This window comes from Homalodisca vitripennis, chromosome 4, assembly GCF_021130785.1.
Source record: "Homalodisca vitripennis isolate AUS2020 chromosome 4, UT_GWSS_2.1, whole genome shotgun sequence".
NCBI classification, from domain to species: Eukaryota; Metazoa; Arthropoda; class Insecta; order Hemiptera; family Cicadellidae; genus Homalodisca; species Homalodisca vitripennis.
The window spans coordinates 76,146,686-76,170,538 of NC_060210.1; the positions used below are offsets into that span (position 1 = coordinate 76,146,686).

Here is a 23,853-nt window from a genome sequence, read left to right on the forward strand (position 1 = left end):
TCAGCTAATTACTTGGAACAACTGATTGAATACTGTCATATGGTAGTAAATTAGCTCTGAAAGGAGCAACTGCAATCTAGTGGGGATGACGAAAACTACTTGAAAGCGTATCTTATTTATTCCGCCAGATCGTAGCGTATTCAGGTGAGAGATTATTCATCATGAAACATTATTGTAAAAACTGTTAAGCACTAACAAGGCTTTCCTGCAAGGCTATCGGGATTACTGTTAGTGGTACGTATGGTGCTCCCAAATTTACTAGTCAAGCTTTACTATTAAGGCTCTAATTAACCCAAAGATAACTTGTTTAATTTGACATCCAAGAAATGTGCGCTTGAGAAAAACCGTTCACAGACCAACAAAAGGAAGACTCGCCACAATACGATTAGTGGGCGGTGAGTATTAGAGCAATAACTTGAAAGTTTAATGTTTGTATTGCACATACGGAGAATGCTTGACACTGCCCACGACAGACATGAGCAGCATGGCGGTACCACACAGTGCCACTGATCTGCTGCCAATTCCAGACATTAAATGTTTCTTCTGCCACTCAGCCCTCAGCTCATTGCCATTGCTGTGCATTATATCGAATCCAAACGCCCCTTTCTCGGCTTTACTTGTAGCAAACCCACTATTTTCTTCTACAAAATTATCAGGTCTGGTAAAAATCCAACTAACATTCTTTTGTACTAAAAAAACTGGGTTACATTTCTAATCCTACCATCAAACAGTTACGGTAAAAACTGTACATTATAGGCCTACACAATCTATCCAAAAAGCTTCTTTTTAAAGTGCTATTTTCACTTAAGAATAAGAATTGGGCAACTTCATTTGTAGACCCATTTCGGTGAATGAATAAAACTTTAACGCAAGGAGGTTTCAAATGTTTTCTTGAATTCATAAGTTCTTACAAACAGAAAATTGCTTTTTAGATGATTTTCCCAGTTTTCTATAGTAAGATTTCTGGCTTACTATAGCTTTTTCCTGGTCCGTTACATTCCCAGTTGGGTGACCACCCTGTGGAATCAGCTCTTCATTCTATGAACCATCTATACTAAACTACAGCTGTAGTACTGAAATACAGCTGAAAGAAATACGTCATAGAGTATTGAGAGTAACACTTGACTTAAACACTTGACTTGGTTTTTAAAGGTATATCTCAGTTTGAGTGTTAACCAAATTCCAACAGATTATTTTGTTCTAAAGCTAAAAATGGAAGAAAGCAGGAATGCACTTTGTAGTAAACTTACATGGAATGTTATTGGTTTCTGACTGTAGAGTTACTTCAATAATAGAACAGTACAAGAGTTGACAAATCAGTTATTGACACAAGGTATAACAACACAATAAGCTACTCACCTTGAAGGCCATGAATTTGTGATACGGTTTTGGTGCCCAAGCATAGATTTCAATGCTGTCTTTGAGTGCAATGACAAGGAACTTGATACGTTCGTATTTGACTATGCGGAAGTGGACAGCACCTTGGAGGTCTCCCACATTAATCCAGCCATTACGCCTCTCAACTTGCTGCAAATATTAACAACAAATTATATAACTGTAAAATTGGCCTTATTATTTAACCCTTCCCAAGCAGTGAAAAAACCTCTGTATATGTAGTATATTTTCAGTTGTGCTATGTCTGAACGTGTTCGACACACTTGCTAATTTAGCAACATAAAGAAAAGTTATTGCAATATGTTTGGTATCAATCGGAAGATGATATTCTAATGTATAATTATCAATAGGTTTAATTGTCTGTTAAAAAATATATTGCGGTTAAAAGAAATACTAATTACAAGTTGCCATTAAAAACGGTCAAATGTACTTAACTTATTATTAAATGGTACATGCCATGAAGTCTTATTTATAGTAAATTCAATTTTTCACCAAATATTATACACTTGGTATCATTATTTTTAAGAAGACAAGACTTTTTATTAAACACTCTAATAAATGGTTATCTTTCTCAAACAAAAACACATATTAGCCTACTAACCTGTACTATCACGTTTTATAACTGTTACTTTTATAACCACTTTTGAATTTTTGTACTTATTGTTTTTGTGTTATTGCTTTATTATTTGTTATTCTTAGGTAAGATCATATATATATATATATATATATATATATATATATATATATATATATATATATATATATATATATATATATATATATATATATATATATACTTTTTTCTTATAAACTGTGTTACAAACAAAACAAAAATTGTATTATAATTTAACTTTTGGTTAGAAATCAAATAACTGAAATAAGCAAATTCAGTTTATTTTATTTTTTATTTCGACATTTACATTTTTATTTGTAGTTTTTTTTTTTATACTTCATGCTGTTTTCACAAATTTTATGTTAGCCAATTTTTAGTTATTACATAAAAATTAATAAAATATAGCACATAAGCCAAAAATTTATTTTTAACACTTAGAGTGCTAATCCCGTAATTTTACGGAACAGCGAAACTTCCGAAGAATGCTAATCCCGTAGTTTTACATGGTTGTCATTTCAATTGGTATTATATTACATTGTCCGTATTTAAACGGGTTTTGCTTACTCTACAATGTTATTTGGGTTTTTAGTAACACAATTAACCGCTAGAAAGCGTCAGATGTATTGAATGAGCTTAATGACAAAGCGACTTCGGTCGCATTGTTTACGTGCCGCTGACGTGACGTTCATTGCAGCCGGCAGTCGATGTCGCAATCATGGCTTATCGCAGCTTGAACGACGGTTGCGATCAGTGATGTATTAGATGAAGATAGTTTTATTGGTGTTGATAGTATTTTTGACGATTCTGACATCGATCCTGATTTCATGGAAGAAGATGAGACACATATTTCAGGTAAGAATAAGTCTATATAAACATCAGTCTAAAAGTTTGGTCATGTTATTGTTTTCGTGAATCAAACTATAATTTGTATTAAAATAAATTAACTTTATTCAACTAATATTCTATTTATATGAATAAAATGAAAACATACTCATATTTTACACGGTATATTATTATGTTACAGATGCTGAAAACAGTACTGACAGCGAAAGTGATGCTGACGCATCAACATGTCGGCATAGTTTTTTTGTCAAAAAACTACAAAACATAAAAACATGATTTGTATTATTCAAAGGACAGTTTATATTTGTAAATGGGTCATTGTAAATAATTGTATATATGTTTAGTTTAGTTTTTTAGATAAAAAAAACTGTCTCAAAAAATATTTTTTTTTTTCAAAAATATATGTTTTTCAAAAAAAGATTTTATGTGTAGTTTTTGAAAAAAAAAAACACTAACAATCCCACGTTAAAATAAAGACGAAAGTAAGCTGAATTAAGGCATGTAAATATTTTTCTTATATCTTAAATACTTTTTTTTAATAAATTTGTGAAAACCACCAAAAACGCCCAGCATTCTACAGAGTTGCATGTTATTTAGGGCCAGCACTTAAAGTGTTAAGGGTGTTTTAAAATATATTAATACAAAAATTGTTGTTTGTTTATAGTAATGAGTTTTTTATTACACATTAGCATTTTTACTAATTCACGGAATAAAGTTTTCATAAAATAACTTCTACTGCAAACATTCCAAAAACTGATACGAAACTAACTACATAATCTTATACTTTATTACATTTTGCTCATTTTGAATATGTTGAATATTTGTTAACATTTTTACTACCTCAAAGGGAAGCTAAAGTTTAAATTTTGTATCTCTTTTAAAAACTTTTTATCCATGAACAAATATTATTATAAATTTTATAGTACTGTAACTACATTTCCTGACAAAAAAGAACTGTGTACAGTAATAAATAATTTAAGTAGGTGTTCTATTTTCTACTGAGAGACTAAATAAAATACTTGCAAGGTGCTAAAAACAGCATGACCACTTTAAACTTATAACTCAGCACCAGACCTAGGGTTAAAATACTCTTGGAAAGTCATTATTTAACAATGCCAATTTTGGTTAATCGTCCAGCCCAATAATAAAGAACTTTTTCTATATAATTGTATGGTTTTAAATTACACATTAAAAAACAGTACACTTGTATAGAAATTTGGTCTTAATTGGATAACAAGTTTCAGTATTATGAATGTTTAGAGTAGCTGTTTGGTTGAAAAGCAAGAAAACCGGTACGTGTTTTTGTTTCTGTTGATATAAAAACATCTAAATTTTATTAATGTTATTGTATTAGCTGCGGACAACAGCTGATCGATACTATTACCCAATTTACTAATTGCTAAATGTGTCATTATTGTACTTTCTGTGCGAAAAATGTAGATAGATAAATAATTATTATAGTTTAAAATACAATACTATGTTCACAGTTCATATTTGATACAATATTCATTCTCTGAGAGTTTTTGGGATCACCGTTCCTATTGGCCAGATTTGCTTCAACGGTAACAAAACCATTTACAAATAATACAGACATTGGCATCAAATTCAAAATCTAGACCATAATTTAAGTATAAATAGAAATAGAATTTTTTGTATTGGGCCATCCCTAAAAGTCATGTCAAGTAGCAACTATTTGAATGATTATTTTTAGGTAGGATATTATTTGTGACCTTGCCAATTGATGTGCTAAACCTGGATCCATTGAACATTTCTTCAGTGCCAAACCTATTTCGGTTTAAAAAATTCAAACATATACACCTGCTACCTAAATACTATCATGTTTGATACAATTTTTTAAAGGATAGTAATTTTTTTTAATAGAAAAATAAGTATCAATATCTTATTCTAGGGGTTGTTGTGAGAAAAACTTGGTTATGGAGAAATTTTCTGGCAACACAACCATATCAGAACAGTTAAATATTTATAAAAGAATTTGAGGATAAATAAAAGGTTTTATATAAATGGAATAATAAATAAATAATATTAAAAATGAACAACACAGCCTAGGAGGTAATTTTATGGGCTGATCCATTATCATGAATGTTACTTTTGTCAGTTTAATACCCTGTAGAGATGAAAACTATAACTCATTGTTACATCATAACAATCCTAAAACTGCTGCATGTGATTACGATAATCGACAAAAGTGCTTTAATAGAGTTGTGAATGAATAAGAAATTATTAAAGTAAAATCATTCAATTATAATTAGTAGGCTAAAACACATGTGATAAACTTCTTACATCACTAACTCCATCCGTGCGCAGGATCTTGCTCTTCAGCCAGGACAGGTAGTAGACGCGTACCCTGTTCTTCTTGCCACTGACTGTGACTAGGATGTTCTGGCCTTCCAGTACCTCCATTTGCTGGAACCGTCGTCTGGAGATCAACTGATACACCTTCCCCTGCCCACTGCGGTCCAAAAGCATCAGCCCTGTCTCGGTACCGATCAGCAGGTTTACTCCTACACACAGTGGAAATTTATATACTGGCCTCATTGTAGCCAGGGTAATACGAAACTTTTATTATTACACTTGATAAGAAGACCAGACTGACCCCATAGTGCAGCACAGAGTATTTCAGAGTTGAAACGCTTCTTGTACTTGCGGATCTCGGGTGTGTCGGAGGCGAGGTCATGAGATGTTGGGGTGACATTGACATTGACGTGACTCTCTCGCCGCGAGCCACCGCCCGCACTGAACCCAAATGTCAGGAACGAACGCTGCTTCTGTAGGGAATAACCAGTAGGCTTATTGACAGCTTGACGGTACTGGAACAGAAGTGTGCACAAAACGTAAGATATTGTGTTATAAAGTAGTGAAAATGATCAAATTCCTTATAAAATCTACAACAGAGTTTCTTCACAATCTAAGAGAGAACATGTTTGGAAGGTACCAAGCACTGTTATTACAAAGAGAGATTGGCATGTATAAGCAGTGTGCTGTTTTCTCTATAGTACAAAAATATACATTAACATTTAAAAAATTTAATATGGATTCTTTGTCTAACTGATGGAAATAAAAATAAGACTATTGGTTTATCATTAACAAATGTGGTTTTAGCTTTATGTTTTGTTTCTGTTCATTTTAGAAGTTTAATATATTTAATAAAACATGTAATTTAAATAAGTATGTATTTATTGATATGTGTGTATGTTCTTGGATGTAACAGATAGTCTGAAAACTAAACTTATGAATCTTATTTACTTAAATCTTAAAATTATTATCTATTTTAAGAATCACCAGTATTGGTACCAGGTAAGGCATCTGGTAAAAATGCCACAATAAAATGAATAGGGTGAAAAATTACCTATTATATCATAAAAACCTTCCACCTTAACAACTTATACTTAATTTGTTAATATAATGCTTTGAACGTTTTGTGAAGAAAAGATATATTATGTTACCTGTACAAAAGCATCAAGTTACCAATGCAAGTTGCAAACATATTTAAAGGCTCCAAAATAAAATACTACAAATAAATATTAAAGCAAGTAAAAGCCTAAGGAAATATATGCTTCACGCTTTTATATTTTACTGAATCTTAAAAATGTCCAACTTCATAAATTGGGATACACTTTGCCAATTTCACATGATCAGCAGGTTTACATTACTTACTGGTACATTAGCTTATCGAAGTTACCCACAATACGGTTAAATAAAATTAGGCTTTTACTTGTTTCACATAACGTCCATGACCTCTTTTCCTACTTTTATGTTACAAGCAAGATAATATACACATTTTTAGGGTTCATAAACTCACCAGGGAATTTTATAAATAGATGCAATGGCCACAAGCAGTAATAAAGCCCTTCACATAATAAACAAAGCAAATTCCATGATTCAGCATATCAAGCAAAAGGGTTTTATCACAAAGTATTCCAGGTACCACTGTCTTTGTGATAAATGTATTCATTCTCCAGCATTCTAACAGTATACTATTCCAAACTAAAGTGTACAATAGAAAAGGTCACATGTGACCACACTGATCATTCCCATGACACACGGATCTGTTTCAGGGAATTTACCACACAGAAAAATACAGAGTGGGGAAAATCGTTAATAGTACCAAATTCTGCTTTGTTTTAAAGTGCAGTTTTAAAACCCTAAAGCGTACGGTTATACATGCAAAAACTTAGAAAAATAAAAGCACATACACTAAATACACAAAAATGTTGTGAAAAACCTTATTTGAAACCCAAGACCAAGAAGAGATGACAACAAATACCAAATCAACTAAATCACATGAAACATTTCACAGATACATGGAGAACCTGAGCACAACAAAGCCTATCACAGAAGCATATTATAAGAGGAAATGGAAGGTGCACCATCATGGGAAAGGATAGGGTAGAGAAAACTTTCAGTGTAAACTTCCTAAAATATTTTTTTATTTGATGTACGTACTTAAGGGTTGACAAGAAGAATTAAATTTAACATATTTATTGTATACAAGTATCTTAAGAAATTTTTCTTAAAAAGAAGGTATATTTTTAGAACTACCCTAATTCAAATTTAATGTTTTAATTATTTATTATAGGTTTTTTAGAAATATTTACCTATTGACAAGTTTTAAACTAACTCTTTAGTTCCATACTTATTACTAACCTTAGAGAATGCCAAGCACACAATGAGCTTGAGCACCCAGAGTTAGTCATTGCATGTCTTGTACAACTACACATATTTATTTCTGCACAGCTACCGCATGCAAAATCCATACTAAGATGGATATTCAACGAATTTATTTATATTAAATTTAACCTATTTGAATACCACTGGCATTTTCCCAAGTCATACGCTTAGTGCCAAGCTAGTTTTTGTATATTTGCAAGCTTTTGTGGAAAAAAAGCTGTTGTAAAATAATAAGACATATCATTAAAAATAAAATTTACTTTAAAAAATATAAAAATTTGTTTTTAAACAATTTTAATATATGTGGTACTTTTAAGACTTATTCCATGTGAAAAGCAATGAAAATCTGAACAAATTTCATATATTGTACCAATTTGTACTGACAAAAAAAGCATGTAAGGTGATTCAACCAAAGGTAACTCAAATAGAAGTGACTTCAAATTACAAAGATTCAGGAAAACCGTGATTGAAAAAAAGATACTCATTTGATTCTCATGATTTTTTAAATAAATTGCTAGAAGTAAAATGGAGAATAGCAGGTAAGTATTTTCATATATTTTTAAAATACTAAATTATAACTTTTGTTTATAATTAAAAAAAACTGCCTTTAATAAAATAAAATTTTTGAAGTAAATTTTGTTGTATATAATTTTTTTAAAGATTTTTTTTAGTTATACTACAATAAATGCAATGAAATTCTAAATAAAATTCATGTATTACATTCATGTTGACATTTTATAAATTTTAATTCATTTGTTAGAGTTTATTAATTACACAGTAATAGTGTAGTTTTCACAATACATCAAATAAAACATCAAGATAACAAAAATCGATATTAGTAAATGTAGAGACAAATAACTTGGTTATACTTCTTTTCTCTAGGTGTCAGCAACTTTGTAAAAACCAAAATAACTCTATTATACTTACACTGAAAACTCAAGTTTTTTGCTTGGACAAACTCAAATTGCTACTACATTACTTTTAAAAATAAATAGAGTAAAATACTGTGTAAGTAACTATTTTTATTTGTATTTACTCAAATGCTGTGTTACCGGAACACATAAACAACAAGCATGGCCATTATATAACACGATACTCATCCGCTACATCATATGACTGGAAGACAAAATCACCACATAGGTACATCAGTATTATTTGGAACCAACTGTTTTCCTTATCGGAGGCAAAAATAAACTCCTTTTATGTTCCCAGTACTTTCCTTGTTTCATAATGAATTGAAAAATACCCAATGAGTCATACTTCATGTCACCAAATCGCCTCCCAAATAAGCCTAGACGAGTGACCCTTCAAGTAGGCCTAGATGCACGATACACCTGTCACTTTCGAATAATTAATTGTTGTTCTTTTAGTTTTCATTGTCGATTTTTGTTTTTATTGATTGTCGTAATGATTTGTAAATTTCAAAATAGGTTAAATAAAATCTGTTTTCTTTAATACCTTAATTTATTTTGGTTTCCGATAAGCAAAACTCTTCCAAAAATAATTGCCTCCGGATAAGACCAAAGTACCCAAACAACATATGTTTCGCAAATCAAAGAGTATGGAAAACAACGCAAAACAAGAGTAAATAGCTCATCATATTACAATTTATAAATATTATGTAGTCTGATAATAGAAATAAGATTTCACTTCATTCATGGCTAATTACACTTCATTTTTATATATAAAACAGATTATCTACATTAGGACAGTACTTACATGGAAATGAGGTGAATTTATTCCTAGAATTCCAGGAAAAACGTTTGATTTATAACAAGATTTTTGTAATTTCCATAAAAATATTTGTATGAAATTAGGAATTTCAAGTATATTTTATTTAGTTAATTAGGAGATCTGTTGAAAATCATAGCCCATGGAGTGAAAAAATCAAAATATTGAAACTTTTAAAACCAAAAGATACTTACGACTAGTATCACACTATACTGAATGTCTCTAAACTACATTGCCGAACTTTAGGATATATTAGCTTAAAACAATATAAGAACTGTACACATCTTTTTTATTTTGTTTTCCATGTGTCTGTTTTTAAGAACATTCTTAGTATAGGATGGGCTAATTAACAATTATGTTACAATTTGGATTGAATATTTATTTTACTACAACCTAACTACTCCCAAAAATATATATACACACATATATTTTGTCACTAATGTAAAATAAAAATAACAGCTATTTAAAAAGTCATGTCAAAACTGATGTAAGATTTATTTGAATGAAAAATATGCTCACAAAAATAAAAACTTTAATTACCTTATATTTTATTAGTATTGGAGTATAATAACTTCTAAAACACATTTGTGATTGGACAAGAGCTAACCAATTTTTTCTTCTACTTAAAAAAAGAAACAAAGGCGAAATCAAATTACATACATTTTATACAGCATAGTTGTTTAGTGTTGTATTATAACATTTTTATTTTTGTGTGTAAATTTATACATTTACAAGCTAATTTTTATCAGATTTGTAACATATTTTTTTATTTACGTGTATTCTACATTGGTAGGCAACACCATGTCAACCTTATACATTTTAGGGTTTTACATTCACGGAAATATAAAACCAACACGTGTGGCCTTTTAAACAAGGTTGTACATATTATCCAATTAATTCAGTTTTGGATCAGAATGTACTTTAATGATTTAGATACTGTTCACCTATTACATAATATAATAAATGTGATAAAGAGACAAAGCGCACAACCAAGCGACTACAACATGCAACAGCCAATGGCCTGAGAGATACTTACAATTAGTGAGAGTGGGGTGGAGACTCGTAGTTAGTCAGCCGCAGCGGAAACACAGTTTCATTAGTAAACAGTAAGTCATCACGCAGTAGGCTGGCTACACCTAACCACCCTACCAAATACTCTGGGCTTCTGATTTAGTTCACTAGGAATAAATACATTTTAAAAACTTTAACGATAAAACCTTATGGTTCCGATTTCAATTTTAAGTTATACTACAGTTATGATTCTCAATTCTAAGTTTAATGCTATTACAAAAAACTGTATAGCAGCCCTATCTTTCCATACAAATGTTTTAGTCATTGAATAAGAACTAAATGCAATCTTATAATCAACATTTGAAATTGGCAGAAGCTATAAATCAAGATAAACTGTATAGCTGCTTGAATAGCACTATGTGATTAGTCTTACACAGTGTAATCTCTTCTTAAAAAAATCACAATGACAGAGTTCAAATGTGAAATTAGGACTTTGATCGCAAAGCAAAAAAATTATCAATAAAAGAATTGCTTTCCACCAAGGACTTAAAACCGTAAACAAACGTAAACATCATACCAATTAGATAAATCATCAAATAAAACCTGTTAGTTTCAGAATAATTACAAAATGCCACAGATTGAGGATCAATATAAATAAGAATTAAGTGAAATAAAAGTAAAACAATCCTATACCACAAATGGTAAAAAACACTTTAAGGAGGTTTATTTACAACTGTTCCTTTTTAAAAATGTATTTAAAACAGTGTAATCATATACAAAAATCAATGTTTTCAATGTAATTTACGTTATAACAGTAACTGAATGTGTTCTGTTCCGTTATTAAGATATTGCTTTCCTTTATTTATTATTGCTCAGGCAATGTTTATGTAAAAACATTTATAACTCAGTTTTGTAAGGTTAATGAGTAACAGGTATTTACTGTAGTTATGTACATTTTAACGTTTTCACTGTAGCTCTTTTACTGAATGAGACCAAAGTGTATTACTTAGTCACTGCAATGTAAGGTGTCTCCACCGTCAACATGTTAAATTAATGTAAATGTGTTTAGACTACTTTGTTTGTGATAAAACTTGCTTCCAAAATATTATTAAAACATCCATAAAATATATTTTTTTATAATTAAAACTTTAAGTACAATAAACGATAAAGGTAATCCGTTAGATAACTGCTGCATCATATCTGTTTGAATATGATTAATATTATCTTATATTAAATATTTATCACCAATCATTGTCCGAATTAATGAAGTGTTATGCTTTCATTTTCATGAAAACCCTGTCAACAACTATTGTTGAGGAATGCATTTTACTTGCCTTGTATAAACTATTTTCTTAGAAAGGAACCTTAGACACTCAAAAACCTCAAAAATTGTTTTACACATACCTAATAAATGACTATTAAAAATATAAGATCAATTGCATTAACAAGAGGTATTAGTTCCAACATTCTTACAATATTACAATTTGTAATAGTGAACTCTTTACTAGGCACAACCAAGGAACTGCTTAGAAGATGAAGAGTTCAGTTATTTGAATGCAGTGCAAAGCCAACTTTACTTCCAGCTTCTATTAACCTTTTCCACACTGCTGGTCAAACTATAAGGAAATTTCTGTTGGCAGCCATGAAAGTTGTACCCTGATGCTTGCCAATGTAATTATTTTCAGTTGTAAAGGTTTCTTTTTCTCTTGTCCCCATTATTATTACTGTTAAGTATTTATTTATTATTTTTATTTATTGATTATATATTCTATTATGTGTTATCTGATTAATATTTTAATTACTGTTCATCATATAATTAGTAGTTATATCCTTGTGGTTTATTTTTCTTAATTGTAATTCTTCTATTATTTTATTTTATTATATATACATAATGCAAAATATAGCACATTAATATTAATATGTTGGCCTTTTTCTACACACACACACACACACACACACACACACACACACACACACACACACACACACACACACACACACACACACACACACATGCACGCACGCGCACGCACACACACACACACACATATGTGTATTTTATATTTATATCATAAACATGGAATTTTTGTTTTATTTTTTTGGTTTGGTTGGCCATATACTGCTGTCATTTGAAATTGTTATACATCTTTTGTTGTGATCGTGGACTTTAAATATCTTGTTATAGCATGTTGAAGTTTGTTGTCAATTATAGTGTTGTTTAACTTAATTACACTAAGTTAATAGTAGCCGATACAAGCTCCATCTTCAACATTATACTGTAGTGTTCTTATTTATCATGTTTGAAACTGTTTGTAAAAAAGGTTTTCTGTTAACAAACAAATAAATAAAGGATCATCCCTTCTACGTTATGCTACCTAGATGGTTAACTGAATCAATGTTTACACTGTGTGGAGAGCTGTAAGCAACCAGAATGCTGGGAAAGATGAGTCAGGAAAAAGTAGCGTCAGAAGAAATAAATATCCAATTTTGTAGTTATGTGTATATTACTGCTAATATGAATGTTGTAGAATCGCCAACGAATAACCAGATTATCACTACTCAAGTTCTTATATATCATGACAGCCCAGAGTAGTGTACATGCCCTTACTTGTATTTTAAACATAAAATAGATATGATATATCTAATATAGGTGTAGCCAGCTTTGCTATATCTATATACAATAAACTGAATATTTCCAAATAGCTGAAATATTCACAGCAGTTGTACTCCTAGAGCATTCAAAAACAGAATAATTAAATTTAAATTAATTAAAAACAAAACATTAAAGCTCCTATTTACGCGAAGCAAAATATACAAATGCGGAATGCACTGGTATTTTAAAGCAGTATATAAAGCTTGAAATTCTGTAAAAGTATAGTAAATAAGCCTTGTTTGAATTAAATTCTTTTATAGTTAACAAGCACAATACAAACTTTGTTAGTTTTAGTGTTTAAAAAAAATCATATATCTATACTGATAACTCAACAAAACAAAATAGTCTGGGTATGTTTTAAATATAACTTTTTAAACCATTGACACAACTGCATGTATAATTTCATTCAACACTGACACACAAAACTATACAATAAATAGTAATAAAACATGAATCCCAAAGAACCAGATATTTCCCGACAGAAAAATGCAGCCAATCAAGCCGTTTTTACCAAGAAAAGATATTCAAATCATTAGAAACACAACATACATACCCTCACAGAAAATAATAGACAAAAATAATAATAAAAATTACCTTACTATCATTATGAACACTTGGATTTAAAATAAAATGTTGTTTCTGTTTATTGATGTAGAAAATGTAAGAGCCATGCTATTGTGATTGACAATGACATACCTCCTCGCTGGTAGACTTGTCCTGCCTCTGGTTAGGGGTGCCAGGAGACGACGAAGTCTAAAACATACAAACATCTAATCAGTTGCAATAATACAATTTTAAATTAAACACAATATTCATAATATGTATACATGGTTTCATATCAAATAATCAAGTATAACTATTAATCTATAGAATAAAACATCTAAATATAAACTAGTAAAAGAAACTAGTTTTAACCCTAGAACTGGTGGTGTCTCTGCTCCTGTACTGGCACCCTTTTTTAGCAGTTGATAAGAATTACATTGTTACATACCTCTCAAAATTCTTCGTATGAAAAACTTGCAAAAAATCCAAAATATACCAAAGAAGCACGATTTTATCCTTACCCCAAATATATATAGTTTTAGTGGCTTTACTTAAAAAAATGTTTACCTTTTTTGCAATTTTTTCACTTTAGCCCAAAATCCACTAAGAATGTATTTTTAGCCATTTGTGCAATTGCTTTATAACATTGAAATTCAACCTATATATGACTTATTAGATATATGTTTGTTTTCAGGAAAACGAAAGGAATAATAATACTCGCTTATTATTGTTGCTATGGTTTTTTATTCACAAAAAAATTAACCTTGAACAAGCCTGATAAGGATGCCAGTTCCAATTCAGCTAATAGTTCTCTCAAATCACTTGATTTGTTCCTAAAATTAAGTATGACTTTTAACCATATCACTATTAACCAAAACAAAATATGAACTAAAAATAAATCAATTAGACAAACACCAAAACACAACGACAGCAGACATAACTAATAAGATAATTAGTTTGTTACAGTCAAAACAGTTGCTCGCACAAGACGTTTCTTCTAACTATACAAAGAGGAATAAAGTTTGATTTATTGAATAATAATATACCGCAATCGATAGCACGATTATTCTGCCATCGATTGATATTCGATTTCAAACAGAAACAATTGAAAATACACAAATAATAACCGATTTCCAAAATGTCTGCTTACAGCCGTATATAGAGTAGTGCCTGTATCCGAGCGGCCTAACTACTGTATACACGGCAGTTGCCAGTTGGAGGGTTAAAACACTTACACATATATCAGGTGAAATCTATTTGGAGAATCTTAAAAGATGGATTTAATTATCATAAACAGTTTAAGAGAGCCTGTCCTCACTTAAACCTCTTAATTCGTTTCTACTCTTCAAAATGTATTAAAAGAGTAGAAATTTTGAAAACCAATTATCTAAATATAGCCCTAAAATTCAAGCACTCAAAAAATTTAGCTGTTATTCTCTCCAATTTGCAGACATTGGTTCACACAATTAGAGCTATTATATAATTTTTACATTTTTTTTAATCTTACCAAGTTGTTATCAAACAATTTTGAGTTAAATACAGCCCTGAGATTCAAGCACATGAACAATTTAGGTGTTATGTTTGCAGACATTCATTTACACAATTAGAGTTATTGTATAATTTTTACATTTTGCAAAAATTTGTCCGAGCTGTTATCAAAAAAATTTGAGTTATTTTCCATATTTATAACCCTAAACTGTGAATTGGCTATTAACACATATCTTCGTCAAATAGTTCAAACAGTATAGCAGGAGTCCCCAACCTACGGCCCACAAAAGCTAGCACACTCAAAAAATAATTTGATTTGATATTATATTTCCTTTTAAGCATTTTTATTGTTAGCTCATTCTCATTCCTACGAGTACTCATCTCTCACTTACGACTTCTTTTCTCAATAACTGTAAAACTAGATATAAACAAGTAGCGATCAACCACTGAGCGATAGATAGTAAGTGGTTAACTCGGACTGTAAATGTACAAGCAGGAAGCTCGACGCTGTTGTACTCTACCTCGAGTGTACCTAAGGCAGAACCAAAATAACCTCATCACGGCAATCTTGAGCCTTGTCAGTCATATTTCAGCGTTGGTTTCAATCACAACTATTGGGAGTGTAAGTTGATGTTTTGCGAAGAGCATTGTGATCGTGGACAGTGTCTTTTATATTTCTGTTTTATTGCTCATAACAATGGCTTCTTGTAAAAAAAAGGAAAGTTGACTTTGAGTGCCGTGCGTTTAAAAAACAGTGGACTCATGACTAATTTATGATCGATAACAATAATAAAGCGTTATGTCTTATTTGCAACATGACTGTCGCTGTTCTCAAAGAATTTACATGTCCGAAGACATTATGAAACAAAACACAAGAGCAAGTATTCCAATTTAATAGGCAAACTACGAGAGAACAAAATTACTTCTTTGAACAAATTTGCTTTCAAATCAAAGAAAAATTGTATCAAGCAATCTCAACAAAACGAGGCTGCTGTAAAAGCCAGTTTCAAAGCCAGCCATATTCTGACTATAGCTGGTAGACCTTTTACCGACAGCCAAATGGTGAAAGATTGCATCTTGGTAAGTGTGGAAGTAATCTCCCTTATAAACATTTACTGTTTAATGCTATTAGTTTGTTCACAAACACAGTAGCGCGCTGTACAAAATATCTTGGAAATAACGTTGTTGATTAGCTGAAAGACGTATACAAGGACTTTGAATTTGCTTTTGATGAATCAACTGATGTCACTGACAGCACAAGTTATTTTATTTGTTTGTGGTGTGAACAGTGATTTTAAGTTCAACTCGTGATTTATGACTGCATTATCCATCAACCAGCATTGTGTGGTAAACACATAGATGTAGCTGAAGTAATGAATGTAGTTGTAAAAACAGTTAACTTCATTAGATCAAATTCCCTCAAACACCACCAGTTCACAAATTTTCTTGCTGAAATTCACAATGCATACCCAGATGTTCCCTACCACTGTGAAGTTCGCTGGTTTAGCAGAGGCAAAATATTTCAGTGGTTTTTCGAACCTTGTGAAGGGGTTAATATTTTTAAGATTGTGTTACCTCAAAAGTACTAAAGATGCCCATGTTTAAAACGTTAAATTTATCTGCTTTTTAATTTGGCATTTCAATTTGACACTAAAAGAACGCAATAATATAATGCTAACCTGTGTAAGGAGGTCGGGCAAGACCGAGCTGGTGCGTGAGCCAGGGGTGGCGAGCTGGCCGGGTGACGGGTCTCCACGGTGGTGACGCTCTTCACGGTTCTGACAAGCACAAACACTGTTTTACTTCTATTTAATCATAATTTAATTAAAATTATTTAATAGTAATCATTCTACCACTGTTATTATTTAAAAGATATTCTTTTTTTGAGACATTCATTTTTACACCAACAAAATAACAATAACCCTCCAGAGAATGTGGATGATGCCACTGCTCAGTCGCTCAGTCTAAGTCTCTTTTGGTTCCATTTATATACATGAATTCTACCACAGTAAATGTCACTGGGACTAAAAATTGATTGATTTATAAAGTTATAATTGTCACAACCATGACAATGGTCTACAACGCAAACCTATCATCCACAGTGAAAGGTACATGGATGATATTTATACAAGGTATTTATACACTGTAACGTATTTATGGTACGGTGAAAGTAACAAGGGCCTATTTATAAACATGATTTTGGTATAGAGCAGTGAGATGATGTTAAGTGTTTGTTCTACTTCATGTTTTATCAAAAACTTTTTTTTTTCAGGAGCTCACAAAAAATTAAGCTCTCTACTAAACATGACACAATAAACAATATAAACAATATTATTCTATTGTTAATATTATTTTCAATGTACTTTGTGCCTTTCTATAACCTTAAATTAAAATTAAATAATAATATATTTGTATTATACTTATTAAATATTATTTAGAGACAATGCTATTTAGTCTGTAACTGAATTAGACTTTGTCAATTTTATAACAAATAAACAAAATTTATTATTATTACATAAAAAGAGTCTTATAAAACACCATCATTTACAGTCCTGCAGGGTTAAAAGGCATACATCAGTTTGTTGGGTTTTTATAACTGTTGTCTGTACAAAATATTATCCAAACTCAACTGAAGTAAAAAGTCTAATATTTTTAAACATACAATAGCCAACACTTGAATTATACAATTTTGACAGTACACCTATATTTAGACAAGTTGAAAAACAATCAAGTGATTAAGGTCCAAAACCTAACCCTTGTCTCCACCGGACACACCTACCACATGAACTGGCAACATTCATGCTCTAAAATACCACAAGTAAATTTATCAACATATTAACTGTTAATGAATTCAACCTTTCATTAATCAATTTTAAGTTTAAGACTTATTTTATCATGTTAAGTTAGAGCTCTCTTTAATAGCCTGAGATCCCACAGATATTAACCCTTCGTGGATAGATATGGATATATCTGCTAAAGACTGTGTAGTAGACGGTTTGTGGATATATCCATTTGAGGTTACATTCTTTGGTTTGCAGTTATATCGGTAAAACAAGAGCAAAATCATATAAAATCTATTTTGTATGTAAAATTGTCTAATCTGTATTTAGCAAAAATAATTTACATACAGTAAAATATGCATAAAACCTCTTGGAAATCAAACTTAATAATTATTTTGAAGGGAAATTTGTTTTGTGAATTAGCAACACTGCAGTCAATTGTCATGTATTTTTCTGCCATAAAACCATCAAAAATTAATTTTGTTCAAATTTACAATCACATACTGAGTTTTACATCAAAATATGTCAAAAAATCGTGTTTGTATAAAAACTTGTTGTCCCAAGCCTTGTTCAAGGAGGTTTAAATGATTTCAAATTCGGCAACAAAAAGTAAATTGTGCTATTACAGAATTTAATAATGCAAGTAATGGAACATACATACTCATTGTTGCTTGATAATCATAGTAGCAATAATCATGTACTTTCTATACAGTACTATCAAAAGACTAAAGAATGACGCAAGATTAAATCACTCCCTAAGAATCAACAAATTGAGACACCTTAACCCATTAGCATGCTAATTTTTAATGGTGTTATAGCACATACAAGTTGATATTTTTTGTGGTCTTTAGAAACAAAGTGCAGTAGCTTGAGTTCTATAAGAGATATAGTTACCAAATTACACTTTAAGTGTTTTAAAATTCATTATAAAAACAAATAAAGGATATTATTGCATACAAATGTATATACTATTATAAGGCCCAGTTTAAAATATACATTTCTATAATCTCGAAAAAATGTTTATTAGAAACAATATTATTCGTATTACTCACAATGACCTAGACGAATAATGACCTAGCTATTTAGCTTTCATTGCTATGGAACAAGCCATTTTACTCTATATTGACTACAGCTGTGAGTGTTTCCATGATCGTGAAAACAACGAAAATAAGCTAGCTACAATAAAAGATTGAATTATACTATGCGCAATTATGCCAACCATTAACATTAAATATATGATCGATAAGTTTAGGAAGAATTCACATGCTGCTGTTTAATGCTGCTACCTAACAAACAACAGTAAAAATTTTAGGTGAGATCATCTTATCATGGCATTATTGTTACCAAATCTTCCGGAGGTTAACACTTATCACAGCATGGTACAGGATTAAATTAAAAATCTGGTTTTAATCTCTTTATTAAGTCATAATAAAAGTAAGAAGTATAGTTTACTTTCCTGTTTTATTTTCATACATAAAATAGTCTGTGGCCACATAAATATAAAGTTGAATATTTAGTTTGAAAGCTCAAGGAGACTAAAAGGTGAGATAAAATGTTGAATAATCAATATGAGTCGCAATTCAAGTGTTGAGTATTGCAAATCATTAAAAATACAAAGCAAGGTTGGTATTAACATAGATCAATTCTTTATGTCCTACAATACTTTAAAAAGGAAAATCCTTAACAACTAAATTTTAGAAAACCAATTCTTTAAATAAACATTGAAACAGATGATTCTTAACTAAAAAGTTTACTAACTAAAGAACATACACATGCCACATCCAAAGCAAAGAAGAAGAGCAGACATGAGGAAGCTTGTGCAGAAGGGAAGATAATGATTATAACACAGAGAGCAGACATTAGCAGACACACAATATAAAACTAGGACATACCTGACCAAATACCAGTTAATTCGAATTTGATGAAGGCAAAAACAAATTTTTATCTATCTATAATCATTGTTCATATATTACGTAAATATTTACGTAGATACAAACAAAAAATATCAAGATCAAGATTATAAAATTAACTACAGCAAAAATAAACCAATGAAACATGCACTTAAGAGATACACTCCTTAGATCAGAAAATCCTTTGAATGAAAAACTAGGGTTTTTATAATACTAATGATCCTTTTGATATGGTTACCATTCAAATAAATGTGTTACATATGTTACTTGCTATATTACTAACAAGTGATATATTACAATTTCAACTAAGCCTTTTAATAATGCGTATTGATAGTTTTACTAGATGACCAAATACTTCAGTACTAAATATTCGTAAAGAAAAATCCTAAACTGAACAATTTAAAAAATAAAATGTTATTCAGAAAGATTCTGAGCCTAAAAATTGTAATCTTAGTTCATGGTTTATACGGTTCACAAAGCGTTGGAACACTGCTAAAAAATTAATTTCTTAACATATTTTGGCCTCTCCGTGGAGTCATCTTCAATCAACAGATGTTAAACATTTCCAGAAGTTAATTGTGTAAGCTCCATGTCTCTCCAGCCTACGTATGAAAGAAAGTGATAGAGGTAGACCATATGACATTCCTTACTCACAAATTGTACATTTACAATTCAATTTATGTTTGTCACCAGGCTGGATATCACATGGCCAAATATGACAGGTTTTACCTACTATATTTCATAATTATAAAAAATATATAAATTCTGAATTTCAGCTCAGTTTTGGTTAATTAATACCCTCATTCAATTATAAATACATACACCAAGTAAACTCTATTATAAAGAGTAACAACTGCACTACAATAATAAAACACATAACATTTTGGAATAATATTCTATTTTGTTACACTTGTTAACTGAATTGCTTTGCAAGTTTTGTTAACAGCTGTGTCCGTCTATGCTAGTGACAAAACAATTATACTTTTGTTTGTTATAAGTGTTAAGAGTAATTAAATTCTGCCATTTGCTACTTGATAGCATAGTGTGTTGCATTACATTTTAAAATTGGGTCATATATTTTCATACAGACTTCCATAATCAAGGTTCTATACAATGTAATTAATTCAATCCTTGATCAAAAATAACATAATATGTTGCATCTTGTGGGCAACCAATTTTTATTTTCTCAAAAATAATGTATTTTAAAAGATAACGCACTTCATTGTATCATATATGAAAATGGGAATGTTTAAAAAAAAACCTGCATTAGTTAAAAAAATAACAATTAAAATAAACATAACTTACCTCAACAAGATGAACACCTCAAAATGCTCTTTAAAAATCTTGGTGTTAAACATAACGCAAACACAGCATACAGTAGGTGAAAACATCTCATGCAAAAACCACTCATGCAGCTCGGAATGATCAGCAGTTGTACTGTATTTGTTGAACTCGTATGTTGACTTACGACGAAGAGAGATTGTATTTTAGCGACGGGGTTTCCTTGTTTGAATGTTAGTGACAAGTACAAACACAGAGCATACATTGTTAGTAAAACACTGATAGTTTGAAAAAAAGCAAAACGCAACAGAAATTAACATATTCACATAGCTATTGTTAAAAAACGTACATATTGCTAGACAATACACCAACAAATTAAAATAAATCAGTAGACATACTAATACAAAGTAATATCTTCGAAAATCATAATGTTTTATCAACAAAATTAAAATTAAAGAAAAATAGTATTCTTCATATTCACTAGGTCTTTATTGTTGTTGTAGAATGTACTAAATAAAGCCACAAACACTGATGTGTAAATTGTTTGTTATAACACGGGTATTTAAATGTTTGATTATATTTAGATTCAATTATAAAATTAAAACATTGGACAAGCAATGCCAGGAGGACAAACAAGGAAATAAATTTCAATATCAGAACAACATTTTGGTAACAAAGAATAAAATGCTCATATTTCTGGTTTTGGTGCTGTAACTTTTGAATTCATATTTATCACACTCCTGGTATCACTACTTATAATACATTCTTTTAATAAGTAATAAAAATAACACAAAGAAAAACAACTTATAAATCCTGTAAAACATCCACGATGTATTGGAAATCCCACATATTTATCCCAGATATAAAATTAAGCACATAAATTACATAATTGTTAGCTTATTTGAAAAGCTTCTCTGAGGCAAGTAACATAGATCTGAATGTTAAGCTATTACAAATATGTATTACTATACTTGTCTACACTATATCATAAAACTTTTAGATGGTTTGATGAATTACTGAGCACTTTTTTAATGTTTATTTGCAATAACGGTTTTTGAATGTTTTTTACCTAATAAATATCAATTACATAAACTCAGTGCTAATTATACCTCAATAAGAGCATTAAATGCCACTCATCCTAACGTTACCTGACCATATTTGATAATTGTTTATTTTAACTGAAAGATTTTACCTCTCAAACAATAAACTGTAAAATTAAGAAAACAATAATTAGAAAAAGAATTAATTTAATTAATACTTTGAGGGATTTTGACCATCAACAATGTTTTGATTTGTTTTAATGATTAGATTTTTTTTATAAAGATCTATCTAAATTCTATTTATAATTAAATTTGATGGAGTTTATGTTCAATTAGAAGGATTTGAAATTAATAAAAATTAATATTAAAAGAGCGATTGCGATCATTGAGGTACAGTAGATTTTGTTGATTGCTTGGTTTCTTGCTATAAGGCACAACTAAGTAACTGCAATCACAGAAGTGTGGTAATGTGTTACAGGCACTAAACATTTAAATAACATAAAATGCTGAAACAGCCAGCAAAAACAAAGTGAATGTGAGACAAAAACAAATTGTATTGTATAATAGCAGACAAAACAGTGCTCTGTTCCCATCACCGAACCTTGTCTAGCTCTATATCTATCCAAGCGGTCTAGTCTAACAGCAGTCTAGCAATAAGTACGTTTAATGTCCTTGTGCATTTTCAGACATGATACGAATTATTTCATGTTGAAATACAAATATATGTAATCAAATATATAACATATTATATCAAATATAATATATTCTGAGGTATTATCTTATCTTGATAAATATTGCTCTGCTTGCCATTTAATTAATGAAGAACAAGTATATTTATTAATTGATATTTTTATTCATTACATTTGTTAACAAAGTAACTTTATATTGTTGTAGTTAGTCACGGATACAGGTATGACAATAAGCTTTAATATCTTTGTCTCATGAAAGTCTAAAATAAATCAATCGGCTGTTTAATATGTAAAAAACTTTGCAACGTGGAGGAATCGAGTTGGTGTTAAAGTAGACAAGTGTATCTCATAGTACCTCCATTTCAAATGTATAGAAAAGGCATCAAAATAAAAACACAAAATAAGATATTAAACAACTAACAAAATATTAAGTAACTTTTGCATAACAAACTAATTATTAGAGATTACGAATAACAGTTGGGCAAGTATTGAATATGATCAAATAACCAGTCACAAGTTGTGTACAAATTTATATTAGTGGCAATAGCCTTTAATCGTAGAAAAATCCATATCTAAAAAACTTATTTCCATTTATATTTTTAAATATGAAGAGCATAGAAATTTCATAAAATAAAAAAATCTGAAAATATATTATTTGTCTACAGGCAATTTCCAGGCATTACACAGAAATATAACAGCATATATTAAGAATTAATTTTCAAAAACATTTGAGCAATTATCATTGTATATTATTATAAGTAACCTGAAATACCCAGTTTTAAACATTAGAAACTGTCCCTTTATGTTTCCATAACATGTTTAATTATTTAAGCATCAATGGGCTTAAATTGGTCTTCCCCATTGGGGAAGTTATTGTTATGGGCTGTTCTAGTTCTGAAAATTCCCGCTAGTATCGTTGTTATGGTCTTCATTGGTTCTTTTATTAAGAGGAAGATGCATTTTATTTAGTTTTTTTAATGGCAACACGGAATCGATCACCTGTTTGTTCAAGGGCTTTGTCATTGTGTTTGATTGTCAGCTACTACATGCGAGGTTAAGTGTGTTGATTGTTTTTGTTTAGATGAGAGATAATGCTTGTAAAAAACTGTGAGACTCTGTTGATGCTTTGTTATTAACAGTAATTGAGAATGCAATTCTGATATCAGTGATAGTGATGGAAGCGTGAA

The 23,853-nt window shown here is 30.2% G+C and overlaps 1 protein-coding gene across 5 annotated transcripts in view; it reads right to left on the reverse strand.

The window, feature by feature from the left end:
• The window catches only part of LOC124359548 (serine/threonine-protein kinase mig-15), a 111,838-nt gene that overhangs the window by 25,811 nt on the left and 62,174 nt on the right, over positions 1-23,853 (reverse strand). For 4 of the 5 annotated variants that reach the window (XM_046812382.1, XM_046812384.1, XM_046812381.1 and 1 more), the window contains 5 exons: positions 16,646-16,744; positions 13,632-13,688; positions 5,466-5,679; positions 5,153-5,373; positions 1,360-1,527 (listed from right to left, as the gene is read on the reverse strand). In XM_046812382.1, the coding sequence (XP_046668338.1) occupies positions 1,360-1,527; positions 5,153-5,373; positions 5,466-5,679; positions 13,632-13,688; positions 16,646-16,744 (759 nt within the window). The remainder of the gene's footprint in view (positions 1-1,359; positions 1,528-5,152; positions 5,374-5,465; positions 5,680-13,631; positions 13,689-16,645; positions 16,745-23,853) is intronic. The other variant, XM_046812383.1, reaches the window with a different exon arrangement.